Source organism: Zootoca vivipara, chromosome Z (genome assembly GCF_963506605.1).
Source record: "Zootoca vivipara chromosome Z, rZooViv1.1, whole genome shotgun sequence".
Classification (NCBI taxonomy): Eukaryota; Metazoa; Chordata; class Lepidosauria; order Squamata; family Lacertidae; genus Zootoca; species Zootoca vivipara.
Window position 1 is genome coordinate 29,397,300 of NC_083294.1, and position 25,638 is coordinate 29,422,937.

A 25,638-nucleotide genomic window follows, 5' to 3' on the forward strand; every position below is an offset into this window, starting at 1 on the left:
CTGGGGATGCACCAAATCAATTAATTTAACAAATTGCTGAGGAGTTCACCCTGCACACTTTGGTTCAACTGACGCACAAATTGCTTTGGGGCAGGCAGGGGTAGTTTCCAGCTGTTTTATCCCACTTGGAGATCAAAGCAGCTTGCATTCTTGCAAACATCTGAAAACCCAGGGATTGAGACCAACACATCCTGTTTTCCCCAGATGGTTCTCTTATAAGTTGAGTAAAGGCAGCAGCCCACACACCTCAAGTCTCTTCCCAGATCTCAGAAAGATGTGCTGGTCTCTTAAAAAGTAGGGGGAAAGCAAGCAAAGGGGCAAAATAGAATACTGTACACAATAAATCAGAGCACTATGGATTTAAAACTGGACTAAGCTTAACCTATTAACTATGATACTTTTAGTCTACTTATGAATAGATTGCAAGGATGGTCAACTTCTTGGTTTGAAAATCCTGGTCTGGACCCTAATGGTAGGAGGGAAACGGCTGCAGTAGCCCTCTCCTGCTTGTGACCTCCAGCAACTTAGAAGTAGCATATATCTGTCATGGCTAGTAACCACTGATAACCTTATTCTCCAGGATTTTGCCTTATCCCATTTTAAAGCTGGCACTCAAGAGGCTGGCCAGCATAGAGACACAGGTCTTGAAGCAAAGGGGGAATGGCCATTTGCCAAGGACACTTTAGTTGAGATGCCTGCATTGCAGAGAGGTTGGACTAGATTACCCTCTCTCTTTTTCACTGCAGACTAGCTCATCTGTGAGTCTTCTCCTTTCCAAACCACCCTGCTACGTCACGTAAAAGAGCAACCAATTCAAGTGGCATGCATCTTGATGGCAAAAGGAATAAGACTTCGGAATAATTAAAACAATTAGCACAGGCAGAACTGCATCTAGCTCAGTATTGCCAGCTGTGACTGGCAGCCACTCCACAGGATTTCAGATGGGTCTCTTTGAGCGCTACCTAGAGATGCTGGGGTTTGAATCTGGAGCAGTCTACATGCAAAGCAGATGCTCTTACCACGGAGCAGGCCTAAACACATGGCATCCTTGGTTAGTTACCATTGGCTTAGCTGCCCCCTAGATCAAATAAAACAATAGAAATGCTTAACTGACCAATCATGTTGGGTCTGCCCCCCAAACCAAGTCCTGCCCCCCCTAGCAAAAATCCTGGCTATGCCCATGGTAGCTACAAGTGTCCTGGTAGAGCAAACTGCTGATACCTGACATGGGCCACAAGAAGGCTGGATCCAGCCACCATTTAAATTTCTCAGAGCATCCCTAATGTGGTGCCACTTTGAGCATTGTGGGATACAGAGGGGTAACTTGGCTCTCTTGCACCCTTGGCAAAGAGTTGTATTAGGGCCTCCAAATCCAGGAGAGACTATGGACCAGAAACTCCAAAAAGTTTGCTTTTCAGCACCTTTTGCGCTCCGTGGCCATCAGGGTTTGCTCTGCTCTGCTTCCTCTCATCCTAATAAACAGTAGTAGTAATAAAATAATAATTAAATGTGTAGCGCAGATGAGGCTGCGAGGGGAGACACCGATATTAGCAAGGCAGCTCCCCGTCGTCGCCCCACCCCCGTTTAACTCTAACGCATCGGCCACAATCTACCGTACCTAGCACCTCCCGCCCAGCAAAGCAAACTCCTTGCCTTGCCTCAACTAAGCCACCCTTCTTTGCCCCTAGATCTCCTTGCAGCTATCAACGCGCAGGCGTTAAGAGTACACAGTACACCTTTAGGACACGCGCGCCGTCAGGAGGCTTCAAAAAGCCGGAGGTGGGCGGGACTTTCTCTGAGCGCTGTCTCTTTCAATCTCGCACACACACACAAAACGCTTCCACCCCGCCCCCAACTCCGCTTCCCTCCCTCCTGATTCGCTTTCGCTCGGCCGGCCGTGCCGAAGATATGCAAATAAGGCTGCGAGCGTAGCCAATCAGCCGCAGGAGGACGAAACGAAGAAAAAAAAGACAGAAAAAACATAAAGCGAAGAAGCAGTAGCAGCGGCGGCAAACGGTCGCAGCTGAAAGGAGAGAGAGGAGGCGCGCGCGTGTGTGTCGGGTGTGTGTGTGTGTGGCAGGTAATGAGCGCGCCCTCGGGGATGTGGCGGGTGGTGGTGGTGGTAGAGGAGGCGGCATTGATGATAAGGGTCTACTCCGGCAACGGTCGCTCGGCGGACCCCCCCCCCCACGCCTTAATTTCCCCTGAAGCGATGGGCAGCGGAGCCGGGCCTCTCTCGCTCTCTTGTCTCTGCCTCTATCGCTCTCTTTCCTGAAACCTTCGGGGCTCAGTTGCGGTCCCCGGGGCCCCCTCCATCCCTCCTGCCCTCCCCCTCTTTCCGCCCACACCTACCACATCTCCCTTGAGCGGACGATCCCCTCGGAGGGTCTTCTCCGGTGAGGAGCAGGTATGGAAGAGGGGGGCGGGGGGGGGGAGAAAGACCTGACTCAGTTGCCTGGGAAAATTGTGTGGGGAGGAGTGTTTAAGTCCCACAGAAGGTTCCCTCCCTCCCTCTCTCCTTTTCACCTTTGGTTAAATTTCCTTGTGTGAAGGATGTGCATATTGTGTGTTTGTAGTTGCTGCTGCTGCTAATACATAACCTTACCCGGCCTGCTCAGCAACTGCTGCTCTCCCCACCCACCCTTCCCGGTCATCCTTTAAATAAATGAAATAATAATCATATTTTTTTAAAAAAAAACTGGAGGGGGGAAGGCACCCACCAATCTGTGTCTTCTGGCTTGTGGCTGCCTTCATTAAATGTGGGGAAAGGGGAACACCCCCCCCCAATAGCTTTTTTGCCCCAATTCTTTCTCCTGAGGAGAGTCACACCTTTCTTTCTTTTTTAAGGGCTTGGAGAGAGAGAGATTAGGTTTTTGTTCATCTATCTGTCCCTCCTGTTCTCTTAGAAAGGAACCCCATTTTTAGGGCAGGGGGTACCAGCCTCCATTCACAAGTGTTGTTTGATCCAGATCCTGCTTCTTCTGGCAATTGATTTGTTCTTTCTTTTCCTGGTTGTGTGTATCTTTCTCTCCTCAGGGCTTCATGCAACGCCTCTGTCAGCCTGTAAGATCATCTATCCTGATCAGGGTGCTGCTTCTGCTCTGCTTTGTTTGAACACTTACACTGGTAAGAACTTGACTGTTCTCCTGAAAAAAAGAGAGAGATGGATGCTTGGAGCTTCAGTTGATCTCATGGGTAGTTTAGAGATAATGGTTGCCACTTTCTGCTTAATTGCAGCAGCCTGCTTGAAATAGAGCTAAAAATAGTTGCTGGGAAACGTTGATAATTATACTTTTAACATAACTCTTTTTTTAAAAAAGAAAACATTACATCACTACATGTGGCTTTCCTTCAGTTTTGTATGATATACAGTAGGTTCATTTCTGGTCTAAGACTGGACACAAACATAAGAGGGAAAGATGATTTAAATGAGAAAATAAAGGAAGTCAGGTCTACCCAGAATGATTGGGAATTATTCAAAACTACAGTAATAGAAGCATGAGTAGAATATAGAATAGAGTAGAATAGAATAGATCTTTATTGTCATTGTCCCCTTGTGGGAACAACGAAATTTCTCGGTTGCTATATCAACTCAAATAGGACACTCCACATAAATTAAAATACTGATAAACACAATACAATACAGAACAATATAACAGATAAATAAGATGACTTCAGAATCCAGAGTTTCCATTTAATAATAATAATAATAATAATAATAATAATAATAATAAATATTTATACCCCGCCCTCCCCAGTCAAAAACCGGGCTCAGGGCGGCTCACACCAACAAAACTACAATAAAACATAAAAACAATTAATTAAAATACAGATTAAAATACAATATTAAAATTTAAAATGCAGCCTCATTTCAAGTAGTCCATAAATCCAGGCCATGAGGGAGGAAAACACAGGGGTCAGGCTAAGTCCAACCCAAAGGCCAGGCGGAACAGCTCTGTCTTGCAGGCCCTGCGGAAAGATGACAAATCCCGCAGGGCCCTGGTCTCCTGGGAAAGAGCGTTCCACCAAGTTGGGGCCAATACTGAAAAGGCCCTGGCTCTAGTAGAGGCCAATCTAGCCACCTTATGGCTCGGGATCTCCAAAGTATTGTTGTTTGTGGACCTTAAGGTCCTCCGCGGGGCATACCAGGAGAGGCGGTCCCGTAGGTACGAGGTCCCAAGCCACATAGGGCTTTAAAGGTCAAAACCAGCACCTTAAACCTGATCCTGTACTCCACCAAGGCCAAAATTGCTCTAGGAAAGAAATTGTTCTTGAGACAGCTCGTTCTCGCCTTCATTACTCTATATCAGGCATCCCAAAACTGCAGCCCTCCAGATGTTTTGGCCTACAACTCCCATGATCCCTAGCTAACAGGACCAGTGGTCAGGGATGATGGGAATTGTAGGCCAAAACATCTGGAGGGCCAAAGTTTGGGGATGCCTGCTCTATATCTCCATCCCGATGGCAGGAGCTCAAAGAAACGATGACCAGGATGTCATCTCTTGATATATCTAATGCCTTTCTATGGCACCTGATGGTATGGATATGTTCTAAGGTAAAGAGTGAACAACCATTAATACTCTCTGCTGTTTTAATAATTCTTGCACAACACTATCCTTTCCCGAGAAGTACAGCTTCCATACCACACATAAACCGTAAGTGAGCACGCTCTCAATGGCACAGCAATAGAAGGCAAGCAACAACTGCAGATTAGGGAAGGTAGGACTGAGGCCAAGAGAATTCCAGTGTGGTTAAAAATCAGAATCAAGGAATATATTATGGGTAAAGTGGCTTTCTTTAGAAAATGGAATTGTCCATAGAAGACATTAAAAATGAACACAAGCTTTCGGAAAAGAAACACAAGCAGATGTTAAGGGATGATAAAAAAGAATTTGAAATGGTCATTGCTGAATACAGAAAGATTACTAAAAGCAAATTTTTTAAATACATTAGTAAAAGCAGGCTGACTGGAGAGACACTTGGGGTCGCAAATATGCTAAACAAAGAAAGATTGCACAGAAGCTGAATGAATTATTTCCACCTGCCCTCACTGTGGAAGATGTAGGGTACATCCCTATGCCTGAACTAAGTTTCAGAGGAAAAAATTGAGGAACTGAGGCAAATGATGGTTACAAGAGAAAAAATTCTAAGTCTTAGTGAGTGACAAAACAAAAACTGACAAGAGTTCAGATTGCATTCACCTCAGCGTTCTTAAAGAACTCAAATGTGAAATTGCTGATCTTCTATCAACTATATGTAGTATGTCCCCAAGATCAGCTTCCATACCTGAGGACTGGAAAGTGATCAGTAAAATACTATTTTTTAAAAAGGGATTCAGGAGGAATTCAGAAAATTATAGGCCAGTTAGCTGGCTTTATAGTAAATTCAATTTTATGGGAGGATGTTTTAGGCTCAAAGTTGGGGCAGATATTTCTTCCCTACAGATAAAGTATTTAATTGGAAATTACACAGTTTTTATATGATGGTTCCTTTAGTGCATGGGTAGGCAGAATAAGGCCCGTGGGCCAGATCCAGCCTGTGGACGGTCCGGGAATCAGCATGTTTTTACATGAGTAGAATGTGTCCTTTTATTTAAAATGCATCTCTGGGTTATTTGTGGGGCATAGGAATTTGTTCATTTTTTCCCCAAAATATAGTCCAGCTCCTCACAAGGTCTGAGGGACGGTGGACCGGCCCCCTGCTGAAAAAGTTTGCTGATCCCTGCTTTAGGGGTTTTGACATCTGTTTTGCTTCCCAAGAGTTGTAAATGTGAGCAGAGAAACCTGTTCACTTTAAGACTTGATATGTTTCTGTAACAGCCTTACTAATAAGTCCCATGTACCACATTAATAATAGAGCCCAGATAGTCTTGAGCTGTCACCTTGAATTTTTTCATTGCTTCCTTTTTTGTGCTCATCATCTGTAATTGGGTATGACTTAAATGAAATACTAAGTGCATACTTATTGGCATCACTCTGTACTTTTATGTGTGTCTCGTGCACTTTCAGGTTAATTGACAGAGGTGGTTCCGTACACACCCTTACATGTGTCAACATAACCACTCAGTTTGAAGTAAAGTACTGAGCCAAAAAAGGTGTATGTGTGTATATTTGTCTTTCCAAAAACATACATACTATGTAAACAGAAGCCCACGTTCACTGGCTTTTGTCAGGCCAAATTGCTGGAGTAGGGAAAGTAACGTAAAAAGTTGTTTATGGTCAGTTCCTTGCATCTAGTTTTAAGTAAACTGCTAGTGCCCTTCATTTTCTTTCACTGTATGATCACTTGTTACCAAAACCTGCAGAAATAAATTTATGGTTTACTGTTCCAATGTAAACAATTGGGAAAGAAGCAATTTCCTCTCCTGCATTTTCATGATCCAATATTAGCTACTGGCTTGCTTTGTTTCTTGCCTTCAAAAAGTAATTTTCCTATGTTTGTGCACACACGATGTATGTAACCAAGCTGTCAGTTAATTGCAAAATTTATCTACTGAACATGGTAATGCAGCTGCTGCACAATATAGAAACTTACCTCCAATATCAGTGTTTCAAATATTTAACAATGCTTTCCATATCATTCAGTCTTTTTTCTCCCCATTGAAAAAGCTGGGTTACGAAAATCCTAAACACTTGAAATTTAATGCAGGCTGGCAGTAATTCAAATTATACTTGAAATATCAATTCCATGGTAGTTTGTCTCTGAATCTATCATTTGGCAAAGACTTAGGTAAATGTTGTGTGTGGTTCTTTTTTGCTAGCTCAGAAGAATTTTGCAAGTTTGAGTTGTTCATGTCCTTTCCAAATTGACCTCACAGATCTAAAGCTGTCTTCCTGAAACCACTTTTGCCTTGGCAGCTCCATGTGAAGTTGGGAAGATTATAGAGCACTCTACTTATTTTGTATGTGTTCATTATGGATATCTGCTTACACCATGAACAACAGTGAGTTGCCCTTCCCATAGTAGTGATTATGGTTGCTGCTGGGCAAATTTAGTTCATGTCAACATGTCCATTGTAAGTAACATGCACAACCCTTGCAGATAAGTGCCTTCAGATTTTAATAAGGCTTGGCTCTGCACCATTACCCTGGAGACATTCAATTGTTAAAAGAACTGGTATGTTTACTTTATTTTTTAACAGGTATCTTATATAATATCTTTTTCTAGCAAGTCTCCTCAGGGGTTCCATGAAGATGGTTGTCCCTGGGAGTGCCCCTATAATTCAGCCAGACCTCAGTCTTGGAACTGAACTCAGCCGGGGCTCAGCAGAGAACTCTGTGATGGGTCCCAATACTGAACCAATGGATGATCAAGTGGGCCCTGAGCTGGAAGAGGTGCGGAAATTGCAAGAACTTGTGAGGAGACTTGAGCTCCAGAATGAGCAGTTGAGAACTAGAAGCCTTCGAAGTGTGCCAGAGGCAAAACTGCTGAGCCAAGCTGGCGCTGGAGTGGATAATTGCAATACCAGGCTCAATGGGATGGAAATGAATAATAGCATCAACACTCTGATGGATAAACAGGAATTGCAGATAGTGGCAGACTTACACTCTGCACTGAGTAAAATGAGTTCAGAGGAGACTGATGACATCTTGGAAAAGGATGTAGGGGCCACAGAACAGAACAAATGTACCAGTGGTTGTGAGGAACAGTCTCCTAACCCGAAGTTTGTGAGCAATACAGAAATGCAGAACAGTGATGCTAATACCAATGACTTGTCTGGTTGGAATTGTAGCAGCACAGCGCTAGTAGAAGACTTCATCACAGGTATTGAGCCAGCACTGAGAAAGAGCGAAGGGGATGCAGAGGTAGAACACCCCTTTAATGAGACAACTCTGGATGAAGTGGAGCTGTTAGAACTTGAGAATGCTGACGATGAAGAGGACACCTGGTAAGTCACTCAAAATTATGCCTATCAAGGGAGGAGGGAACTGGACTAAATATCTGGAGCAGTTTCTATTTTGTTTTGTTGTTTTGAATTGAGATAAAAGAAATGAGGCCTTCATCTGTGTTCAGAGGAATTAAACCAGGACTCCTTGGTGTTGTCAGCAACTTTTCCTAAGTGTAGGAAGTCAAAGAAAAGTCAAAGAAAAAATGGACATTTGGGTAGTCATTATCCACACAAACTCTGGAGGTGGACAGGTTCCAAGGGAAGCAGCCCAAAAAGTCCACAAAAAATGTAACTGCTATTGGCCCCCAGAACTATTAGTTAACACAGCAGTGTTAAACGTTGCATTATAGATGCAACTCCACACTTTTTTAGTTGTGAGTGAGGCAGGTGGTTGTCTATTTTGGGCCCTGCCCTGATCAGTTCAAGAGACAGCCATAAACTGAGCTGGAAGATATTAAGGAGTGTTTGCCTCCCTAGTGCAGGATGCATTCCCACTACTTCCCACATTTGATTTTGCTGAATGTGGTGGGGTGCTATTGCCAGTTCTTGTTCCTCATACAATACGTGTTTGGCACATAAATTATATGTAGACATAACGTGTGGAGTGGCCCTGAGCCACTACTGCTTGTGACAGTTATTTATTTATTTATTTATTTATTTACTTACTTACTTTAAAAACCTGTATCCTGCTTTTCACCATCTAGGTCTCAAAGCAGCTTACAAAAATAGAAATATACAACATACAACAATTAAAATATCAACCTCATTTTATTTATTTTTTGCATGAATCCAGCTATTCATTAGAAAGAAATTATGTATAGTCATTTTTTCTGGCTGGAATATGCTTGCTGTGGAGACTTGTGCATTTATAATTTTTGTGGAAAGGTATTTGGGAATTGAATTTTAGTTGTATACACCTTCAATTTTTGTGAGAATAGAGAACTTCATTTATCTAAAGCTGTATGTGACTACTTCTCAGGAAGTGAGTCATGATAATGGTTATAGTTATTGCTCATATGTCAATATCATAGATAGTTACCTAATAATTTGTGGCAGGACTTATATTTTATATAGCCATGGGTCTTGCTAATTCTCTGAAGGAATGTCACACCTGCTGCATTCCAATAAATGCCTGTTTTAAAGATAAGTGCTAGGAAGTTCCATCTTAATTGTTCATTCTGTTTTTCACTAACAAGCCTTTGTGAGTGAAGTGTGGCAGACTTACCAATGAGAAACAGAGGTAGAGGCAGCAATTCTGCACTTGAAGCTGGTACTGTATCTAGAGATTTCTTAAAGCACTGTGGCATACCTTGTACCCATAACCTGTCGTGGATATCCTAACATAATATAGCTTTTTGAATAAAATGGAATGGAATACAGAAATAAAAGTGCATTATGTGTTTATACAGTAGTACTCTGTTTCAGAACAATATCTTATAAAATGTAAGAAAAATATTAGTTTTTTTCCTATTTGGAAGAAAATGTAAGACTTCCTCAGCTCTTAAAGTAGGGGCTTGTCTTTGTTTTGTGCTAGGTCTTTCCCCTTTTAGTTAACTACGATTTTACCCTTTCTTTGGCTGAAGAACCAGTCTTGTTTTTTATTTTTTTTTAATGATCTTTATTGAAAAAAGTTTTAAAAAGATACACCAGATCTTCCAAAATAAAGTGTACAAAACAGGTCACAAAAAAAGGAAAAAAGAAAAATTCTTATAGTCCAAATATAATATCATTCTAACTCAATATAGATCGGAAATTGTACAGAATCAAAGTAACTCTTGAAAGGTAAGTTCTGTTTTCAGAAACCATTGATACTTCCAACCCTTTCCATTATACCTGTGTTTTTTTTTAAAATTGGTGTTCCTCACAGGCTTGTTAATATTGGTAATTCTTCTTCTAATTTTTCTCCCTCCCCCCCCCCCTAATTTACTTATCTTTACAAATATCGTTCTAGATCTGTCAATAGTGAATTATTGGTACTGTACATTTTTAAGTATTCCCTATAAATAATCCACTCTTTTGATGTCTTCTGAATATCCATTCCTCGTACCCACCCCGTCATTTTCACTAGCTGTAGGTATTCAATCATTAAAACCTGCCATTCCGTGATCGATGGGAGTATTTCCTCTTTCCATTTCCTCGCTACAAGAATCCTAGTGGCGGTCAAGCTATACATCAAAAGTGTTCTGTATTCTTTTTTAATTTCAACTGGTATAATACCCAACAGGAGTATTTCAGGTTTTTTCTTAAATGTAATCCTAAATAGTTTTTTAAGCTCATTATATATGTTGTTCCAATATATCTTTATATGATCACAAGTCCACCACATATGGAAATACGACCCTGGCTCTTTTTTGCATTTCCAGCAAGCTGAGTTCCTCCCTTTATACATTTTTGCTAACCTTTGTGGAGAGAGAGGCCACCTGTAAAACATTTTCATATTATGTTCTCTCAAGGTGTAACATGCCGTAAATTTAAGGTCTTTCGTCCAGAGTTGTTCCCACTGTTCCATGGTTATATTATGTCCACAGTCCTGCACCCACTTGATTACAGATTTGGTTAACTCCTCTTTGGTTTCCCACTCCAACAGGTAGTCATAGATTCCTGCAATATTTTTCTTTTTCTTTATTATTAATTCCCTTTCAAACCTTGATGTTTCTATAGCCAGACTGTTTTTTATATCTGTATTTAATTTCTGACGTAACTGAAAATATTGCAACCAATCCGTTAACATTCCTTTTATGTCTTCATAATTTTTCAATATTACTTCACCGTTCACCATATCTGTAACTGCTCTATACGTGGGCCACTTCCCTTCCATATTTCTTCTCTTTACTGCAATTGCCTCAGTCGGGCATGCCCATAACGGGATTTTGGGTTCCAATATCCCTCTGTATTTGTTCCAGATATTATATAATGATCTCCTTACAATGTGGTCTAAGAAGCCCTTGTGGGCTTTTATTTTCCCATACAGTAGGTAGGCATGCCACCCGAATCTTGCGTTGTGGCCTTCTAGATCTAACATCTCTCTGTCCTGTAGTGTTATCCACTCCCTCATCCATATCAACCCTGCGGCCGTGTGATAAAGCTCTAGATCTGGGAGAGCGAAGCCTCCTCTCTCCCTCTTATCAATCAACAGTTGGTATTTAATCCTTGGTTTTTTCCCATTCCACACAAACCTCGATATATCTTTTTTCCAGTCTTTAAAACAGTTTCTTCCCCCTAATATGGGCAAGAACCAGTCTTGTTTAGAAGTTAATGAAATTTGTAAATTCCCAACACTTTCTTTTCCCATCCTTCTTGATGTAGTGTCAGTTTTTTTCTCATTAGCTGTATGAATGAGTAACTAAAAATCTTCTCAGTTTGGAACTCTCTTTTAAAACTATTAAAAGGGGTCTCTTTGAGTACTTTACTGAAAATGTATTCAGCAAAATTTATCTGCTCTAACCACAAGCAGTTCAAGCTAGTAAAAGCTCCTGCTGGATGGCTTCTTTTGCTGTAGCACCTTTGCTTGTTGGACTCCACCAGAACCACCTAATTCACCAAGTATCGTTAGAAAAAATAAAATACTGTACTGTACAAAAATTATTAACTGACCTTGTAAGCACACTGACTTCCTACTTGCAGTGTAATAAATGTAGTTATCTATTTGGGGTGGGCATGCATACTGCATATAGTTCATGTTGCTTATTTCAGCAGCTTACCCAAGCTGTAAAGGTGGACAAACTGATATAATTATTTACTGAATCAGCATGTTAAACTTTCTCCTTCTGCTTAAGGCTATATGTGTCTTCAAGAAAAATACCAGCAGATGAAAAGGAGTCTCCCCTGAAGTGGTGTAGGCATGTGTTAGACAATCCTAGTCCTGAGACGGAGGCAGCCTGCCGTACCCTAATTAGCAGACTTGACCAAGGTAGGTGATCTGAATGTGTTTGTTTTAATATTTTGTGTTGTATGGCTGCTGAGAAAAACCCCCAGAAGGGTCAAAATTATTATTGTCAGTATGATCTTCTCCATGTCTACCCAAAAGAAAGTACATTTGAGTTCAATATGACTTATTCCATGGAAAGTGAGTGTAGGATTGAGGCCTTGGTTTGTCACAAGAATTAACAAGCAGAAGCACATGCAAAGTTAAATTTGATTGGACAATTCTGCTCCTTCCATAGGTAGTATTTGGAATTTTGCAATTGAATTTAGTTCAAAGAGCTTTGGTACCTTGATCTCTTGTTTTGCTCTTTAGCATTTTCTTGCCAGAGCTTAAACCACATTGCATTAGCACTAATGGCTGGGCAGGGTGCCATGGAGATAATCTTTCTAAGCTTGCCAGAGGCAAGATGGTGTACATGATACTTGGGCTGAGGTGGCTTCATCAGTGGATGATGTCTGTTCTCATGATGATACTAAGCAAACAGCTTTGGTAATTTCATGTCAAATAGAGAATCACTTTTAACCATAAATAAACATTTTCTTGAATTTTTGATACTGTATTTGCTTCAAACAGTTTCTCAGAATAAAGATAATCATAACATATCACTTTGTGATGTATTAGTTGTTTAAAAGTATAACAAACAAAAGTATAACAAAACTGTTATAATGATAACTGTTACAGATGTGACCAGTGCTATGGATGAAGCTGAAAGCTCCTGTACCCCAAATAATCTTAGTTTATTTTTTGAAAGTAGGGCAATAATACGGAAAATTTATACTTATTATTATATCTGACTCAGTTAGCCCAGGACTGCTAACAATCATTAATGTTAAACCATCAATATTGTAGTAAACAAAAGTAAGACTTTATGATCTATACTTAAAATCATCATGCAAACCTCATAATTCTTATTCACAAACAAGAGAGTGGTTTTTAGAGAGCTCTGAAAAATGAACCTCCTGTGGATCCTATAATTCTATCCATGTCTACTCAAAAGTAAATTCTTTTAGTCCAACTGTCTACACACTATATAATAATATTGAAAACTTCAATTTCCCATCATTCATAACAAGTAATAGCAGATGGATGAATAGCCTCCATATGATAAGTATAAACTTTATATGCCAACTTTCTGTTAAAACTTGTAGGCATCATGGAACAAAATAATAAATACATCAATATAATATAAAAACTGCAGGTGCAAAAAAAAATTTAAGTTACAAGTGTAAAAGAATTACATTCTTTATTAAATGATGCTATTTTAAAATAAATATTATTGGGATGGGATAGAATGCAAATCAAAATCTTTCCTTTTACTCGGAATGAGTATATGAAAGATTTGTAGTTACTTATTCTGGAAGATTTGTATGTATTTTAACAAGCATCTCAACACTTTTCACACATTTCAGTTTGCTCATTGGTGTGTGAAAATGTTCAAACATTGATCATTTGCTTCATAATACAGAAAATAGAGGTCTGAGGCAAGTGAGAAGCAAGAAGATTCAGAGGATGTGTTCTACATAGATAATTGTATGTTGCAGTGGCAGTCTGCTTGGCAGAATCCTTTTCTTGATTGCATTTCTGCTTCAAATACTGAAAAAATGTTTTGTATGTAGTCTGCAATATTCTTAGTGTTGCTTGTTCAGCAATTAAATCAAGTTGGTAGCCATGTTATAATTGCTAATTTTACTAGCTTTGATCTTGAATATAAAAGTTGCATCCATATGTATTAGCTGTGGTAGCAATATGTTTTAAAAATGCTTTCAGAAGTGTGGTGCTTACTGTGAAAAAAGTCATAAAGGTCCCATTTTAGGCCTGGGTTATAGGGGAGTAAAGAATTCCTACCCTCTTTTTAAATGAGCCCTTCAGACTTCTGTTTTCCACAGATCTCCTCTTGCACCAAGGCACCAGGATTTTGTTAGCCTACATACAGCCAGCAATAGAATACTGGCAAGGCTCTGATGACTGGTAGAGTGGAGAGAGAGAGAGAGAGAGAGATCCCTCCAAAGCCCAGTTTTGTCACTTGGCATCTATCAGCCTGCTCAGGGAGGCAGAAACACAGTATAATTGCCTACTACTGGGTGGCCAAATATTAATCTTACTATTTTCAAAATGGCTCTTAATATGCGTAAGGTGAACACTGTAATCATTTTGTCTTGAACTATTAAACAAGCCCATATTCAGACTCTGGAAAAGTATTCAGATCACCTGAAAATGTGTTATATTGGTCAGGCTTCTACCCATTTCCATTTTATGGCTGAGTTGGTCTCTCTAGAAGGCATTCAGTTAGCTTTCAAAGAATCTAAATGTCCATTGTATCATGAGGTACCATTCTGAGTTGAGGGATTTCAAGGACAAGATGGTTCAGAATAAGGCTTGATTGTTCTCTGCACTAAAAACACCACTCCTCTTTGAACTCTCAACATTAACTTGTTTTAGATCTTAGCTACAACTAATGATGGGAAATCTTTCTTTGATTTTAAATGTCTGTATGCCAAGTACCTGTGGACTATTCATGCTGGGTTTTTATAGCTGTTATTTGCAGCATGTCTTTCAAAACTTCTTAATACACTTTAAATGAAAGTGCTTTAATAGAGCATTGAGAAGAGAAGGACAACATTATTTCCCCTCATCCCCGTAAGTCCACAGATGGCTGCTTCATGGGACTACGCTGCCTGTATCTGGATCAGCAGGGTAGCTGATTCACACTGATTACTCTTGGATGTTTGATTCTTAGTATGCACAATGTATACTGTATATTATTATCTTGTACCACATTGGGTGATGTGAAGCAAAGCTCCCTGTCCCTGTTTGGGGTAGGCTGGCTACTTTACCAGCATAAATGTTAATTGCACTAGACTGAGGCTAGCTTTGCTTCTCAGGATTGCCACAAAACGATATTTGTGAATCATTTAAATCCTCACTTTCAGAATGACGTAGAGGTCGAAATTATCCTGTCTTCCCACACGGGGGAGCTATCCCATCTACCCTGTCTATATATTATCTGGGAAACACGGAAAGAGGAAGTACTATTAGTATTTCAGTGTAATGCATGAAGCACTCTCTCCTTCTGTCAGATATTTTTGATGCTGTCTCAGGTGTATATGGGGTGGGCATTATAAGCTGAGGCAGAAGCAATTGCATTGTTTGTCTTAACATTTGAAAGCATGCAGTATTAAGCCAAGGAGAGAACCCTGCATGCAGAACTGAGAACTGTCTTAATTTTTTATATATTCCAGACACTTTAAACTGTTGGTAATCAAATAATTTGTTTGTATTGTGTTCAGGGTGAGTGTGTCTGGCACGTAATGCATGCAAACGTAGTCTGTCACTCCTTCTGTCCATATCTTTATTTAACTTGGTAAAGTTACATGGCTTTCTTGTATTTTCCTTTAGCCAGTAGGTGGAAATCCCTGTATTGCGGTCCACAGGCATCTTCAAGTGTGCATAACTTGAATACAGACACAGGGTCCTGTAGCAATGCACTAAACATACCCGGGTACTACAAATCAACTAACAAACCGCTACTAACTTGTGGCAGCTCAGGTATGGCATGGCATGGCATTGGGGACACTTTCAGAGGACTGGAGGTGGGAGATGCATGAGGGAGTGGGGGAGGAAGAGGTGAGACTGATTTGGTATCTTCAGGCTTAACGTGATTGCCTAGTTCTTTTTCTTGCCTTTGCCTAATGCTGCTTGTTTTAGACCTCTTTGCTTGTTTGTGCTAATTCTGGGGAATTTAAAAAGTTTGATTTCTTGAGAGAAAAGTCCACCTCCCAACACAACTGAGCATTTCATTTCTGGGACATTTGATTGGTCTTTAAGATAAAGCCCTGATGAAGACTCCTGTTACAGGACTTCCCTCTGCTGCTTTGCCACTTCATGGTTTGTATGAAGACTTGTTGTTTCACTTGCATGTGTAAAATTCCTTCTGTATTGGGGGAGGATTAGCTTGACATTTGAAGTCAAAGGACTATATGTAAATGGGCATGTGAATTTCTCTGCTTAGACTTGGAAAAAACTTCAATTGGCCAAAGTGTTTTCCAAAGTGTAGTGTGACCAAGTATGCACAGGTGACAACAGCATAACCAGACCACGTAACTAGTGGCCAATCAGATGCCTATGGAACGCCCACAAGCAAGGCATGATAGCAATAGCCCTTTCCTGCTGTTGGACCTCAGCAACAGACAAATTCATGCCTCTGAATACAGTGGTATCTCGGGTTACGAACTTAATTAGTTCCGGAGGTCCGTTCTTAACCTGAAACTGTTCTTAACCTAAGGCGTGCTTTCGCTAATGGGGCCTCCTGCTGCCGCTGTGCCGCCACCGCACGATTTCCGTTCACATCCTGTGCCGAAGTTCGCAAGCCAGAGCAACTACTTCTGGGTTAGCAGAGTTTGTGACCCGAAATGTTTGTAACCCGAGGTGCCACTGTACCTGATTCCCTTTTAAAGCAATCTAAGTTGGTGGAAATAACCAAGTGTTTAGGAAGCAAATTCTGTATTTTAACAGTGCTATGTATGAAGAAGTGCTTCCTTTTTGTCTGTCCTGAATCTTCTATTATTCAGGTAGTTTGAGTTCTGTATTGCCTTAACTTCAATGAAATCAGCATGATGGCTGGTGTTTGTCTAAGAGTCTGAGGGAATTAAGATTGCTGAGGTTAGACTTGAATGCACATCCTGCCTAGATACATATGAACCATGCAATATAATTAGCTTAGGTTCTTGGTCTGTGAGTAAGCCTGTATTTCCCTTAAAGTGTCCTAGGGCTTGGTTAGTAGCCATTTACCTGGTTATCTATGATAAGTGAGAATATCTTTGGGCAATCAACTAAAGAAACTTGACAAATATTGGACTGTAGGTTGTTTCCTTTTAGGCCACAAATGAACTAGAAGATGGTTTAGAAAAAAACATGATAAATGAAAGCTGCCTTATATTGAGGTGATACATCTAGCTCAATATTACCTACCCTGACAGTGGCTTCCCAGGGTTTCAGACCAGGAGGCTTTCTCTGTCCTACCCGAAGATGCCAGGGTTTAAACTCAAGACCTTCTGCATGCAAAGCAGATACTTGACAGCCCTTCTCCACAAACAAGCAAACCTTTGTGGGGACTCGTAGTGGGCTTAGACAGAAAAGGGGCTGGTCTTCTCTCTTGCCCAGTGGTTTTTGTATTGGACTTTTAAATCTTTTAAAATAGTAAATTATTTATGATGTTTTCAGGCAAAAAGTGTTTCCCTCTCTGAAAGTGTCTTATAGGAAACTTGGGACTCAGCCTAAATCCACAGTGTCTGAATTGAGGAGGAAGGGATAATATGGAGGAGGACTCCTAAATCCACCTCCAGCAAGAGGACAAGAAAGGTTTTGATTGTTGCAGTCTAGGAGGCTTTGACGCATGAAGATTTAGTGAACTGATTTGGTTTATTTGTTTTTGCCATAGCCAGAAGAAGGGGTACTTTTTATTTTAAAAAGAACATTTCTGCAAATATTGTATGAACACATTTCACTCAAAATTCTAAAACACATCTCCCTTTGACTTACATTGCCTGTTTTCTTATTTGGGAAATGGGGAATGATGACGGTTAAGGGAGTCACATAGAATCATAGGCCTAGCTATAGCTCCACCAAAATTCTTTCAAGGGCCCTAGACCTTTCCCTGCCCCCCTACTCCCCTGCTTAGATACTATATGCCATTGGGCCATTAAATTATTGTGACCTTCCCAGAGTTTTTAGAGTGAAGGGCAGGATGTTAACAATAATAGGTAAAAAAGTAAAGGTAAATGACTCCTGGATGGTTAAGTCTGGTCAAAGGTGACCATGGGGTGTGGCGCTCATCTCGCTTCAGGCCAAGGAAGCTGGCCAGCATGACAAAACTGCTTCTGGTGCGATAGGTCACCGTGATGAGTGCCAGAGCACATGAAAACGCTGTTTACCTTCCTGCTGCAGCAGTACCTATTTATCTACTTCTACTGGCATGCTTTTGAACTGCTAGGTTGGTAGAAGTTGGCCAGAGCAATGGGAGCTCACCCAGTCATGGCGATTCAAACTGCCAACCATCTGATCAGCAGGCCCAAGAAGTTTGGTGGTTTAGACCACAGCACTACTCGTGTCCCTAGATAACAACTAGGTTAAATGCAAACTCTGTACTTGTAGGCCTTCTCTGTAATTTAGTTACATAAGGAAGTTCTCTTACTCAGAAGTAATTTCTAATCTTAATGCTAAACATGAATGCTTTATAAGGAAGTGTCACTGTACTCATTACTAGACTCAAACAAGACTGTGTACCTAGTATGCTACTACTAGTGAGTTTTGAAGAATACTTTCTAGTCCTTATTTTGGCTTTTCTCTCCCCACCACTTCCGAAAGGTTATTTGGGCACGCATTCAGCATTGAGCTCTCAGTCGTCTGTTGACAGTGAACTCAGTACCTCAGATGACTCTATCACGATGGGATACAAACTGCAAGACTTGACAGATGTGCTGGTTATGGCCCGTCTACAGGAAGAAAGTATGTGAAAGCAATTCATTTTACATTAGGACAGTATCATCTACAACAAGAGGTTTAAAAAAAACTGCACAAATAGAGGCTGAATAACATTTTCCTTTTGTTTTCTCTCCTTATATGTAACATTTTAATTTTGTTTTCTTGCATTATATGTAACACAGTAACATAAATTTTCCACTTAGATTGGGTAATTGAGTAGCCCTGCTGAATAAATTATATTGATACTAGTAAATGATGTGAACAGTATATGTGTAAGGACTACTGTTGCTCTGATGAATGTAAAACCTTTCAGGCTCATTGCAGTTGCTTCTGGATCAAGAGCACCTTTTCAATTTAGGTGATGGTCAGGTGTACAGGCTGATTTGGGGGAAGAAAATAAGTTTGAAAATGAACAGGAGAACAGGTTGGAATAGCATATCTAGTCCTGGGAAAAGTATCTTTGTGAAAAGTGCAGCAAAATTCTGCCAGCTTGTGTAAACTAAAGAAGTATTTTACTAGCTGCAGTGTATGAAACACATATGGAGCTTTTGGTTTCTTACATATATGCACTTCACAGCTAAAAAACTCGTTGAAATCTCCATGGATTTTGTTATGCCCTGAATGTGGGTGTCATGACCTGTAAATATATAAGCAGCTACTTATCAGTATCTAGCTTTCACAACTGTAATTTCAAAGTTCTGAAGTTACTGAGAAGACATGGGGTTAGAGGCATCAAATGCTGTGGCATAAATTAGTGTTTTTTGGTGCTAAAATGTGTCCATCTTATATATTGGGATCTTCAGTTGAGCTGTTGTGTTAGCTTTTGTGTTAGTCTGAAGATGTTTTTGCTTAGGTGGGATTTAAAATGGAAACAAAGTACGGTAACTTGAATTACCCTCTTATTAGAACTTAAACAGGAGCAAATGGACTGGGTGGCTGCTTATTAACAATATTATCCCACTGGAAGACAATCCAGTCAAATAGTGGGGAAGCCAAGATCCATAACAAAAGAATGGATGCAGTGCATGTGTAAATGCTTTGTTGTTGTTGTTTCAACAAATGTCTTGTCAACCTTCCTGCAATTTAAAATTCAACGATTCATTTTAAATGACCACACACATCACTGTAAAACTATATATGTAATCAGGGCTTTCCCCCCAGCCAGAATTCACTGCAATTCAGTTCTGGCACCTCTCAGTTGGGCGCCATTGCCATTATCAGAGAACATGGTAGCATTCATGGTGAGTTCTGGCACCAATCTAGAAATCTAGCACTGTGTATAGTTGTACACAGTGCTAGTACTGTTTGTACAGTTTGTACCTAGTACAGTTTGTAACTATTGTAGGTTTTAAAAGTAGCATAAAATGTGAGCACCTGATGGGAATATGTCATGTTGAATGATTATCTTCCATCTCTAGGGTTTGGAACAATATTTGTGATTGCACCACTGTGATTGAGACAAGCAGTGTATTATGTCTTTGCTTTCTGTTTGGTTTAGCAGTTCAATGGTGGGTCATATCGTAGAAACTTCAGCAAAGATATGTCAGGTAAGAACTATGGGAAAAAACAATGAGCAATGACTGTATCCTTTGTGGTTGACCATACTTTAGGTCTTCGCCAGGATTATGCCTCCAGCTCAGCCTCTGTTTCCCGTCGTAGTTCCAGTGCTTCTTTGCATTCATTGCGCAAAGGCACCTACAGTGACCAGGACTTTGACGCATACAGTCTGGAGGATGAGGATGATGGCTGCTCCTTTTCCTATCATAGTAGCCACAGATACTCACCATCCCCACTGAACTCACCACGGTGCCAGTCCCCATCCACAAACACAGACTTTGGCAGGGCAACAGGCACCCGGATTCACACCTCCCGGAGAGCAGTGCAGAATTCCATTCCAGAAAGGATGAAATATTCTGGGAATGAAGGTATGTGATACACTTGCTGAATCCAACCATGTTTGAGAAGATCACTTGCCTGCAGTGGTTGTGTAAGCGAATACATGGAAGCAGTTGGATTTTTCATTGTCTTTGCATTTCCCTTATAGAAGAGCTAAGGCACAGCATGCCTAACCTGGCCCGAACAGGTCGGCGTTCCTTGGAGTCTGTAAGGAACAGCTGCAGCTTGGAGTCAGATCTGCAGGTTCCCAGTAGTCGACTCTCCAGAATCAATCAGCCATCGGCTGGTATGTTAGCTTTTCTTTCTGTGAATGTTGGTTACTTAACTTAAAAACAGGTAAGACAGAGGTGCTGGTGGGTTGGGGGTTATGATAATCTTGCAATAGACATGCAGCCTGTTCTGGATGGGGTTACACTTTCTGAGAAGTACCTGGTTCGCAGCTTGGAGATGCTCTTGGATCCATCTCTGCAATCTAGTTGTACAATGTCCCTGGGGTGTTGGACCGCAGTTCATTCATGATTGTCATCTCCTGGTTTGATTATTGTAATGTGCTCTATAATGTGCAGAATATAGCTGCTGTCCAGAATATAGCTGCTAAGGTTTTGTCTAGAGCCAGGAGATGGAACATGCCATCCCAATTTTTACCAACTCATTTGGTTACCAATTTTGTGTCTAGGATCAGTTCATGCTTGGTCCTAAACAGCCTGGAACAGGAAATCTCAACAATCACCTTCTTCCATAAAGCATTTTTTGATAATTCCACTTCACTTTTGAAGCACTTCTTTCTGTCACTGCATTGATAATTAGGAATGAAAACAGGGCCTTTTCTGTTGTGTCACTCAGTCTGTGGAATTTCCTTCCATGAGAGGTGCATCTGACTCCTTCACGGTCTGCTCTTAGGATGGCATTGAAGCTTCTTCCAGTGGGAGGTTTTCAGGAATGAACTTTAATGTCTATCCTTGGGGTTGTTTGGGGGAGGGGGTGTCCTGGTTTTTTTGTTTTGTTAGTGTTTTATTTAAAATTTTGTAATCCTGAGAAGACAGGAAATAAACTTTGTAAATCTTTTTGTGGTCTCACTTGTGCCTTTTCTCTCACCCCACTTCAAGGTCTGGCTCCAAGTAAGCTCCGCTATTCCTCGGGTGCTGGGAAGTCACCCTTAATAGTCCGACAGCCAATGAAAGCAGGTTCTTGTGCCAGCAGTCTCATAACACCACAGCAGCCCGTTAGAGCTGCTGGTTTTGGCAGTACTATTGGCAGAGTTCGAAAGCTACAGTCTTCCACACAGCATCCATGTTCTGCTGGTGGTGGCAGTTCGGTGGCTAGAAGCAATAGTATGGCCACAGGAGCAAAACATGCCCTTCCAAAAAGTAGAACGTCCGTTGGGGGAACACCCTCCCTGAAGAGCAAGTTGGCACAGCCAGCCAAGAGGTAAGAGGTAAAAGCTTTAAGTGCAAAGTAAAAAAAGGATGCTCTGGGCTTGTGCCCTGAGAATTAAAAGTATCTGTGCTGTTGGCTTGGTTGGGATAGCAATATTGGCTTCTAATATTATTTGCATTGGAGTCAGGACTCCCAGAGTTTTGCTCACCACAGCAAATGCCCATCACCCTCAGGCAAGAGTCCAAAGGAATTCTCCTAGTTCTGGAGATGCATTGTGGGGCAGAATGATCCCTACCTCCTCAGCTGAAAAATTGGTAACTTTTTTTAGTGCTACATGGCCAGCTGCTTGGAGCATTTGGCAAGTACAGACGCAAAGCAAGCTTCTGCCTCCTGTCCACTTCCAAGATGGAAGTTTGTTTCCAACTTCATGACGTCTCAGGGACACAGTGCAAAATCAGAGGCAATGCTTGATTTGTGGTTATATGATCCTGGCATCAACAATTTTTTTGGCTCACCAAGGCCGACCAAAATTTGTGGACCAATTGTGATAATTTCCTTCAACTTTAGAGGAAAACGCAGAAGCTCTATCGGAATTCAGTGGAACTTCCTTCTGAGCAGTCAGGTTTAGGGGCAGTGTGTTAAGTTTATCTGCTTCAACCATGAAATGAAAAAAGGCAAACATGATGTGGGATTGAGGAGTGATCATTCTGTGATATTATGGCAGTAGACAAAGCTGTATTGTAACTTTTGAATGAATGTTTTTGTGTTTTTTTTAAAAGGCCTAATATGAGCATGGAGGTGGATGTGAGGGCAGGTGCTTGCAGCAAGAGATTAGGGAGTTATTACAGTCGCGAGTTGCTGTTACTTTTACTAATTCTGAACCGACTTATTGGGTGAAGTGCTGTCTGCATAATTCTGTTCTCAACAAGCAGTAAGTGGCTGTAGTAAAGGAAGATTGCTTGGTATATGTGAAATATATGGTGCTTAAACCATCTATTTTGAGGTTGGCCTTGTGTTGCTAGTGCACAGGGAAGAATCCTGGTACTTGGGTAGCTACAGGGATGTTGGGAAGCATGAATGTTTTAAAAGCCAGCCAATGTACTTTTGTTTGATGACATTTATTTCAGCAGTAGAGCACTCTGATATGGCAACCACTGTATCACCTAGGATTTCCTATGTGACAATCAAGGTTCCATGTTTGTGCAGCATGCCTGGAAAAAAATCACCCCCTGTGAAAAGACTGCATTTTTAATTGAACAGATAAGAGTACTGCTCAATACCTAATGTTTCTCTTTGGTGGATATAAGAGAAGCAGTATACATTGTAGTAGGGAAAGTTGTGTTATGTCTATTTTGCCGCATATCAGTTTTCTGGAACCATCCTTCCCAACACATGCACATGCAGTAAAACACATTAACACCTGTTTTTCTTGCAGCTGTGTAGACGTCCTGAGCACATTTGGGGAGAAAGCTAGTTTTCTTTGTGCTTGGAGGTTTTTAATACAGCAGAGCATTCAAACATTAAACTTCTTGCTGTACTTTAGTAACAGATACAGCACATACAGCTCTTAATCTATTACAGTAGCATGTGGCTACTCCTCTAAAGTACTTAATTTTTGTATCCCAGCAGATTTCCGAAGGCCAGTGTTTCTGCTGATGACTCTTGGAAAGAAGGGTGCTTCTGAGCCAATGTGAAGATACTGATAAAGAGTGACTGGTTGGTTTGGGAAATACAGTGGTACCTCGAGTTACAAATGCCTCAGCTTACAAACGCCTCAGGTTACAAACTCCGCTAACCTGGAAGAGTTACCTCAAGATGACAACGGAAATCGTGTGCCCTGTTGGTGCAGTGGCAGCAAGAGGCCCCATTAGTGAAAGCACACCTCTAGTTAAGAACAGTTTCAGATTAATAATGGACCTCTGGAACGAATTAAGTTCATAACTAGAGGTACCACTGTAGTTGGACCAAGAGCCCAGCTGGCTGGGCAGGAGGATCTTAAAAGTCTACTTATCTTTAGCATCAGTGCACCTGAGCAACAGAGATATTTTTCTGAATTCATACCACCTCTTTAAAAGGTAAAGGGACCCCTGACCGTTAGGTCCAGTCGTGACCGACTCTGGGGTTGCGCGCTCATCTCGCATTATTGGCCGAGGGAGCCGGCGTACAGCTTCCAGGTCATGTGGCCAGCATGACAAATCCGCTTCTGGCAAACCAGAGCAGCACATGGAAACGCCGTTTACCTTCCCGCCAGAGCGGTCCCTATTTATCTACTTGCACTTTTGATGTGCTTTCAAACTGCTAGGTGGGCAGGAGCTGGGACCAAGCAACGGGAGCTCACCCCGTCACAGGGATTCGAACCGCCGACCTTCTGATCAGCAAGCCCTAGGCTCAGTGGTTTAACCACAGCGCCACCTGGGTCCCTTACCACCTCTTTGCCTTTGTTATATTTCAGTGGTAGAAATTGACAGCCTTTATTTTGCTTTAGCCGTTATATTCTTATTGCTTTGTACTTGGGAATATAGAAAGCTTCCTGATTACACTTGAACATTTGTTTGAACATTCCCCTCAAGGGGTGAAAGACGAGCACAGGATAGTGCCCCTATGGCTATAAAAGCATTTGATTTTGTGGGGGTTTCCCTCCCAAAAAGCATCGAAAGAAGTAGAAATAATTAGAAATTACAGTGTCATATGGGGTACATTAACTTTTCTAGCAACTTTTAAGAGGTTTTCTAATTATTCCAAGTATGGGTATCTCAGTTACTTTGATTATAGTAGTGGTTGAAGCTGGTTTTTGATCATGTTTAGTTGTTTAGTCGTGTCCGACTCTTCATGACCCCACAGAGATATTTTTCTGAATTCATACCACCTCTTTGCCTGTTATATTTCAGTGGTAGAAATTGACTGCCTTTATTTTGATTTAGCTGTTATATTCTTATTGCTTTGTACTTGGGAATATAGAAAGCTTCCTGATTACACTTGAACATTTGTTTGAACATTCCCCTCAAGGGGTGAAAGACGAGCACAGGATAGTGCCCCTATGGCTATAAAAGCATTTCATTTTGTGGGGGCTTCCCTCCTAAAAAGCATCGAGAGAAGTAGAAATAATTAGAAATTACAGTGTCATATGGGGTACATTAACTTTTCTAGGAACTTTTAAGAGGTTTTCTAATTATTCCAAGTATGGGTATCTCAGTTACTTTGATTATAGTAGTGGTTGAAGCTGGTTTTTGATCATTGATAGTACACACTCCCAAATAAATATATCAAAACACCAAGACTCCTGTGTGGTTTCTTGAAGGCCGGCTGTGTACCCTGCAGTGAATTCATGTGTACCTATTCGCTCTTTTCCTTATATTTTACCTGAGTAATGATAGTCTTTGGTGTATTATTATAATTTTATTATTTATGAAATTTGTATGATACCGTTCATCTGAAGGTCACAGGGAGAAGTACAAAATGAGAACACAAAATACATAAAAACAAACCAATAACCCCCAAACCCATTTAAAATGCCATAGACTCCTTACTCAGCCTAAGTCCTACCGTGTTTCCCCTATTTTTAGACGTAGTCATAATATAAGCCATAGCAGGATTTTAAGCGTTTAGGAAATATAAGCCATACCCCGAAAATAAGCCATACTCCGCGGAGCGAGACCGCTGAGTGCCCCAGCCAGCCAGTGGGACCCAGCACGCTGGCAAGAGGAGGAGAAGCAGAGAAAGAAGTCACAGCGAAGAGGGATGTCTGGCAAGCGGCGTGGGCTGCCGCCGAACAGGGCCACTGAGGGGGAGGCAAGGGTGTGCGCGGATCCTCCGGGGCCCCCGCAGGCAGAGCTCAGTGCCGGACCTTGCGCTGGACTCCTGAGGGGGGGAAGGAGAGGGGGCGCGAGAGTCACACTGCTTTTTGGCGGATGCCGCTGCGCGAAGCAGCTTTCCGCGTCTCGGGATGGAGTTGCGGGCGAAGAGGCGAACAATGTGAGGCTCGAGGTAGGCAAGACGGAGGGGTTAGGAGAACAAAAAGGCTGGGCAGCAGGCGGCTGCATGCACCGTGGCCTCGAGCGCAGGCTGGGGAAGA

At 41.4% G+C, this 25,638-nt stretch overlaps 1 protein-coding gene across 3 annotated transcripts; it reads left to right on the forward strand.

The window, feature by feature from the left end:
• Positions 1-1,988: 1,988 nt before the first annotated feature.
• On the forward strand, positions 1,989-24,912 carry LOC118084370 (SLAIN motif-containing protein-like). Of its 3 annotated transcripts, none has more exons than XM_035113821.2 (10): positions 1,989-2,080; positions 3,037-3,126; positions 7,168-7,888; positions 11,665-11,798; positions 15,210-15,359; positions 18,177-18,317; positions 19,904-20,218; positions 20,338-20,475; positions 21,296-21,617; positions 23,193-24,912. In XM_035113821.2, the coding sequence occupies exons 3-10, from the start codon at positions 7,188-7,190 to the stop codon at positions 23,248-23,250; spliced, it is 1,959 nt and encodes a 652-aa protein (XP_034969712.1). In that variant the 5' UTR covers positions 1,989-2,080; positions 3,037-3,126; positions 7,168-7,187; the 3' UTR covers positions 23,251-24,912. The 3 variants fall into 3 exon arrangements, with proteins under 3 accessions (XP_034969712.1, XP_034969713.1, XP_060126118.1); XM_035113822.2 differs by lacking the exon at positions 1,989-2,080 and adding an exon at positions 2,101-2,407; XM_060270135.1 differs by lacking the exons at positions 1,989-2,080; positions 3,037-3,126 and adding an exon at positions 3,139-4,655 and having other exon boundaries at positions 23,196-24,912.
• The last annotated feature ends 726 nt before the right edge of the window (positions 24,913-25,638 follow it).